The sequence below is a fragment of the Eurypyga helias genome, unplaced genomic scaffold (genome assembly GCF_000690775.1).
Source record: "Eurypyga helias isolate BGI_N326 unplaced genomic scaffold, ASM69077v1 Scaffold35022, whole genome shotgun sequence".
NCBI classification, from domain to species: Eukaryota; Metazoa; Chordata; class Aves; order Eurypygiformes; family Eurypygidae; genus Eurypyga; species Eurypyga helias.
This window is the reverse complement of record NW_010235900.1, coordinates 1-7,293: the sequence shown is the minus strand read 5'-3', so window position 1 is coordinate 7,293 and position 7,293 is coordinate 1. Positions and strand designations below refer to the sequence as shown.

General features: G+C 44.1%; 1 protein-coding gene across 1 annotated transcript; it reads right to left on the bottom strand.

Annotated features, from left to right (window-relative positions):
* Window positions 1-819: 819 nt before the first annotated feature.
* On the bottom strand, window positions 820-6,672 carry XAF1 (XIAP associated factor 1; the record flags this gene model as incomplete). The annotated part of the gene is made up of 7 exons (XM_010146912.1): window positions 6,641-6,672; window positions 4,930-5,065; window positions 3,906-3,962; window positions 2,865-3,117; window positions 1,999-2,066; window positions 1,385-1,735; window positions 820-889 (listed from the first exon to the last, which is right to left on the bottom strand). Coding segments are annotated over exons 1-7 (967 nt in total), but the record flags the coding sequence as incomplete, so codon positions are not given.
* Between the last annotated feature and the right edge of the window lie 621 nt (window positions 6,673-7,293).

The following is a 7,293-nucleotide window of genomic DNA, read 5'->3' as shown; positions in this document are numbered from 1 at the left end:
TAATCTGAGTAATTACCATGTACTTACTTTCATTTCAAGACTAGAGTCCTGTAATTCAAAACTAGACAACCCCCCTATTTCTCACTTTGGTGCCTTCTCTCTTTAATTTACCAGGAGACGAAAGTTTTACAGGGAGAAGTTATACATCATTTACTGAACCAAGTAGCAAAAGGACAGACTGGGAACAACTGCTTTCAGTTTCACTTAATTAATTGTACTGGAGGAAACAATCCTGCTTAGGAACTGAAAAGCAGAGGGAAAGATGTTAGCAGAGAGAGAGGTGTTAAGATTCACAGCTGCCTGGGACAGGGTGAGGAAAGAGACTTATTTACTGTCTATGGATCAGTGCAAGCTCAACTGGAGGCATAATTATATCAATGCTTCTACTGGATATGCAATTTTTACTATGGAGAAAAGATAATTGTACTTCTTGTTTTCAAAACTACTCTCTACATCTCCATTCAGTGTTGGAACAAACAGACCTGGTGCAGAACATCTGTTCTGTGAAATCTTTTGTGCTGATCTCTGCTTACAGTAGGGAAGGTACTGCACTCTTCACAGCAGCATAATTTGAGAGGCACAATATGTGTTAAGACTAAGCCAAGAGAGTGAAAACATACTGGCTCTGAAGTAATGCTTGCTTAACACAACCTCGTGGGAACCTGCTGTGTGTTGAAATATGAAGAGCTTTGTGATATTCTGAGTATTGGTTTTTCTAGATGCGCTTCCTCTGCAAAACATCCCATTGCTCCTATTAACCCAATGTGGAATAATCCCAAATGATGAATTCTATTCTAAATTTCTGAAATTCTACAATACCTTTTTCTCCATGGCTTGATTTTTGTTTCATACTAGCGTTTTTCAGAGATGTGACATGTAGACATTTGATCTAGAAAAATAAGTAACAGTCACATCAGAGGAGAATTTAACATCATATCCAACATGCAATCGTATTCAGTAGGGAGGCAACTGGGCCTTTTTGTTGGGATGGGAAATTATCTGTAGCTCCATATCTGATGCAGCTGAGATATAATCACACATCTGCTTAGCAGGAACAACTTCAGCCTTCAGCAAATAAAGACAGTTGCTGAAGACTTTTCAGGATATGAGCTTAAAATTAATGGCTTGAGTCATGATTATTATTTTCCTAAACTCAAGCAGACTATAGGCAATAGATCTTGTTTGTGTAGATGTGAGCATAAATAGTTAACAGAATTAACAAATTCCATGCTTTGCAGAAAGGATGTGCCTACAGCCAGTATTTCAAGGAGCTATGGAATCCAGAAATGGGCACTGGGACCCCAGGCAGTGGGGACAGAAGTAGTGACCCTGTAGGTATGGCCCTCTGCACGTAGGAGGCCGAGTCCAATGTGTCACTTCTCACCTCATGTTTCTGAAGGGTTGGAAGCGGCAGAAGAATGTCGCAATGGGCACAGGTCACCAGCACGTCAAAAGACTGGGTGTCTTTAAGAGCTTGAGGTGATGCGGAATGTTCACCTCTTGTGGGAGAGGGGAAGCCAATCTTTTTGTTCTCTGGGGGCTTAAGCAAGCTTTTGGAGGTCAATGGCTGGTGCCTGCCTTTCCCTTTGGGACGGACATCTCTCCATGCCATTGCATTCTTGGAGTGGAAAGAGGAATTCAGGGAGGAAGAAGGCTGTGGTGGATCACTGCTGAGGTTTGCAGCTGACTGGCCAGCAAGAACTTTGGTCAGCTTATGGGCTGCACTGCATTTATCCTGTTAAAAGAGAGCATGCACAGTGAGTTGAAGATTGGCATTACACCCAGCTGGGTGGGATGTTGGGAATTGCAGCAGGCTTGAGTCATGGGCAGGCACAGTGGACACCAGCTCACAGTGATGCTTCAGCTGAACACAATGTATCATGAAGTTCCGAGCCAAGACATGCTGCTTTTCTTACCTAATATATAGGTTTTCAGAGAAATAACCTGGCTGGAAATTAAGCACAGAGCATTCTCGTGTTCATTTTCAAACGTGCTTACCTGATGTTGGGAGTACTGGTCATCTGGGAATGACTTATTGCATGTTTGACAAAGTTTGCCACCAGTACCTTCAGAGGGAAATAAAATGGAGAGAAACAGTTCTGACTCTAGTTATCTAGACAGGCTGCTCAGATCCACTTATGGTCACTGGTTCTAGAAAAAAACAGAATGCTGATTCTACTGACCAAGAAGGAATTAGACCTGTGACAGCATTTTGCTTTTGTGCCCACACAAAACCCATCCACCGTCCCTTCTTGCAAACTTCAGGATATTTGAAATACCACTCCAGCCCCATATTTTGTGGCTCAAGATGCTTCATTCCTGCCGTGGCCTAGCTAACTCTGTTGCTAGGGGGTTTTGCTCTCTATAGCTTATTTTGCTAACCACTGCACCTACTGATTCCTGTTCTTTTCTGGAATCATCAATGATTCCAGGATTCATTAATTTTTTGTCTTGACATACTCTGTCCAATACCTTAGGCCTAAGAAAGCTGCTCCCAACTTCAGGAAATCAAGGTATGCATCACTGGCTTTATGTATGAAGTAGGAGGAAATTCTAAATCATATTTTCTCCTATGTGACAAAAAAAGTGGAAGAAGTTCCACTTATTTTCTGACCGAAGAAATTTTACTTCTAGGATGTAAGGGAGGCATAAATGAACAAGGCCAAAGAGCTACCAGTCAGTTGAACCACTCTGGCTTTACAATAACCAGCATAATAGAAAGCAACACTTGGCCCTTCACTGTGGTTGGTTAAACAGCAATCCCCTCCAGCCTGGATTACTGAGAACTGTAGAGACTGCAGGAGAATTTTCACTGACGTTTAACAGAGTTGACCCAGTCCATGACAACGAGGAATTCTGCTTACCAGTGGGTGACATAGATGCTGCGTTAGTGGATGCTTCCCTGGCTTGAAAGTTTACAACCTTATGACAGGACAGATCACTGTTCTGACAAATGTCTTTGTGCTTCTTATGGTCCTTGTACATGATGTATTTGTTACACTCCCGACACAACTCTGTTCGGCTGGCACAGGTGTCCAGATGTTCCTGCAGCTTGTCAAAGGGCATTTCAAGCTCACAGATCTTGCATTTCATTGCTCGTTTGTGGCATTCCTTGGTCTGCGCGTGAATAGAGGAAATTATTGCAAATTTCCTATCAGCACTAAAAGAGGGCATTGGGTGAGAGCAATGAGTGACTGTTTAAGAACGCCCTCCGTCAGGGGTACCTACACAACCAGTGCAGGCTTAGCTGTATTAGGAGTTTACTTATCTAGGCTATCTTTAATTTAGGATGATTTCAGCAACGTAAGGCAAAACGGGAATTAACAGCAGTGAAGATGTTCTGTGCCAGCAGTCATTAGCAATAGAGTGCAAGTCCACCTAGAAAATTCCAGTACTTGAGCTACCACCACCAGGGAAGCCTGTTGTCTCTTCACTGCTTTAGTTCCTTGAAACGGTTAGACTACAGCTGGCATGGACAGGCCACTCTCACTTCCCAGCCTCTGCCAGTCTTTTGTGTATCTCCTCCTTAGCTGTTTCCTTGACTCTCGCTTTGCATAACCTCTCATTTGGAAAACCAGATAATATGAGCGTGGGGGCAGGATGGAAATGTCCTTGTGAATCCCATATCAGCTTGAGGTGCCAAGTATGAGAAAGTAATAGCTTATCTCCAGGAACAGGCTGTCCCATCAAAACTGGATGGGCAACCACCATGGGATATATTAATTTACAGGGAGGAAAGGTATGCCAAAACACTGCAACTATTGAGAGGTTTAAGTTTCTTCATGGCCCAGGACAGGAGTCAGGGATTTACATGTTTTTTTGCTGTGGAGCCCATTAGTGTGACTCTTAGCGGCTGGTCAAAGGGGCCAGCCTAAAAGGTAAAAAGTACTGCACTCCACACTTACCTCATGATGCTCCAACTGGTGTTGCTGCATGCTCTGGTGACAAAGATTACATCTGACCTGCAAGCCAAACATACAGCAGTTCATTGGGAGTGTAGGAGGATGGTTAGTGCTTTCGTATGTCAATACAACTTCAAGCTGCTCAGACCATCTTCCTGTCATTTTCACCCCAATCATTGACAAGCTGTTGATGGATTTGTTTCTCTGTCAGGCCTGAGCAGTGTTGATGAGAGTTTGAGGAATACAGACACCTGAAAATTCTGCAGGAGACTGTCATTCTGTGTGAGGATCCAGCTTCCAGAGGTGAAATGAAAAGTGTGGTGTGAAATAGAGGGTGTATTCACAATTTTGATTGAGGTTTAACTTAAAAGTATAGGTCTGATATTCAGCTGGTCTGAATTAAAACAGCACCTTTGAAAAAGTAAGAGGTATGCTAGTTTTCTACAGCTTGGCCATGAGAGCTACTCATGTGTTCTGTTAAATAACTGAAATCAGTGGAATTGCTAAAGCGATAAAACTAGTAAAACAATAAAAAGTCATGCCTGTGTACCCATACTCCAACAGTACCTCTAGCCAGAGGTTCTTAGTGCTATACTAAACATACTATTGTCTCACTATATGAAGAGATGATAAATTTACTCTACCTGTTCAGTTTTGTTTAAAAAAGTGCTTTGTAAAAGCCAGGTTTATGTCAGATCCGGTACTGTCTGTCTTTCTCTAATCAAATCATTTAACTTGCATGCTCTGCTAATACAGAAGCGCTAGGAGCATGCATCCACACCTGATCTGTAATTCGTATTGCTGGGGAAATGGAGATACCACAGTGAAAGCTTTATTGTCGTAAGCTGTGTGCAGTAAGACCAAAAGATGCTGTAACCAGCCCCTAAAGACCATTACAGATTTTCTGGTCAAACAATTACAGAAGTTCAAATCTAGTTAATATAGACCACGGTACCATGAACTTTCTACTTCAGGGCTGGCAGAGCTTTTTGCAAGAAAACTGTGAAGAACATGTAGCATTCCTCACCTGCTTGTGTGCTTCTGTTTGGTGGTCCTTCATATCCTTTTGGGCAACTGGTTCATCACATTCTGGACAGAGAGTGAGAAACCGCAAGCAGTGGGCCTCATGCAGGGAGAAATTGTCAGCAGACACATCTCGTTTACTACCGAGCACATAAATGGGAAAGAGAGAAGAGTAAATTAAGTGGTGTGGTGGGTTGACCCTGCCCAGCAGCCAAGCACCCACAGAGCTGCTCACTCACCACCATCCCACCACGCAAACAGTGGGAAAATAGGAAGAACAGAAGTCAGAAAATTTCCAGGTTAAGATAAAGACAGTCTAACACTTGAAGAGCAGAGAAGGGGGGAACAAATAAAGCAAATGACATTCACCACCTCTCACAGGCATACCTATGCCCAGCCAGTCCTTGAACAATAGCCACCTTGGAAGCAAAAGAACCGCAAACAACACCCAACCCTGTTCTTCTTCGTCTAATGCAGTTCTTATTCCTGAACATGAGGTTATACAGCATGGAATATCTAAGGCCATGCAACCTTTCTGGCCTACAAGAGTAGGAAGACTGCCCGAACAGGCATGAAAGCTTCCAGCTCTGCTACTTCAAGGAGATAGGTGAGGCAGAATAGCTGTTACCATCTGTGCTTTCTGCACAAGCCTTTGTTCCAAACTCTGACATCATGACTGGGCCACAGAACCAGCCTGCCCAAAATATTGGTGGTTGCTCAGTGTGGGGGGAATAGCCAGGATGAAGCCACATAAATTGCAAACAGCCCAGCCCCAAAACAGAGCAGCCACAGCGAAAAAACCCTGGGGCAGTGAACTCATCTCATTTTCCTAGAAAAGGTAAGTTGCCTCAAGGAAATCTGCTTTAATCATGAGGAGAAGCTTCTCATGATCATGATGGATAAGCAGTGGAATGGATTTTCTGTGAGAATGTGTCATCTCTGTCACCAGAATTTTTAATAATTGGTTAGAAGCATCTATCAGAAGTTATAGGCAAAGTAGGTCTGCCAAGGAATCTGATCAGTGTGCAGCAACTGCTTTATTCAGTGTCCTCTACAACCTTTCAGGACATAGTATGCAGACTCTGTTGTACAAGGCTGAGCACTGGTTTTCCTTTGTGACCAAATAAAATCGAGGCTAAGCTCGTGCTTAACCTTTGTAAGTTTTACTCCTTTTTAATTGCTTCACAGTCCTCGTTCATATAATTTGCCCAGTGGCCTAGCTACTAGTTGAGACACACCAATCTACGCTGTCCTCATGGCCCCTTTCAGCCTTCTGTTCTATGAGAGATGGCCAACTATCGTGAAAAAAAAGAGTATTTTATCATTTAACTGCAATCTAGCAACAGAAAGAAACATCAGCCTTGGGGGAAAACTGAGGCAGCTGCTGGGTTTGGCATAGTTGATGCACTAACTCCTCTGCCAGATACTGCAAAATTACCCACTGTGATATTATGTAAAAGGAGGACATGCAGCATAGGAGGGGGCTATGGAAGAAAACTCTCCACAGCAAAGTAGTAAGAAACCAGAAACACAGAAATGTGAAAATGTGTACAAAATACTTTCGTTTACTACCCAATGGCTAGAGTTCACCCCTCCTGTCATGTGGTTCTTCCTCTTCTCCCCATTACAGGAGACCTAGATAACATTAAGGAAAATCCTAGAAAACTTGAAATCTGCAGACTTTGTAGGGGTGGAGAGGGAGAAAGATCTCTTACCAATTTTTGCAGAACCTGCTCTCTTCCGTCATGATTTTTCTTTTTATTCTGCTGCATAAAAAGAAAACTCTGGTCCTTTCTTCTAAGAGCAGAAAGGAAAAAAAGAAACGAAACTGAAAGCCTCTGTTACAGTAACTCCACCCCAACCAGCTGTTTAGCCAAGGATTCTTTAAAGGAGAAGCAGCAGCACAGCCAGACCAGTTAGCTTTCAGTGGGAGCTCCACGTGCAGATCACTTTGCTAGTCCTTAGAGCTAGCGGGTGTCCTTCACAGATACGTTCAATCCACAGTAGCTGGTTTAGCAGCAGGCAGGGGTGCCGCTCCGAGCTGCCCAAGGCTGCTGAGGCAGAGGAACACCTCTGCTCCAGTGAAGCAGCGCTGGCTGGCCTGGGCAGCCTCCAACGCCCCACACCCAGGCATGCCAACCTGGTCTCAGTGAACATGTCCCTGCTCATTGTAGGGGGTTGGACTAGATGACCTTTAAAGGTCCCTTCCAACCCAAATCATTCTATGATTCTGTGTCCGCACTCCCCCCCGCTTGCAGAGGCCTGCGGAGGAGCCCATGGCTCCCTGAGGAGGGAGGCAGCAGGCTGTGGCAGGCCTCCCGCCCACCAGCACCTCGGGAACACGAGAGGCAGCAGGACACCACCTTCA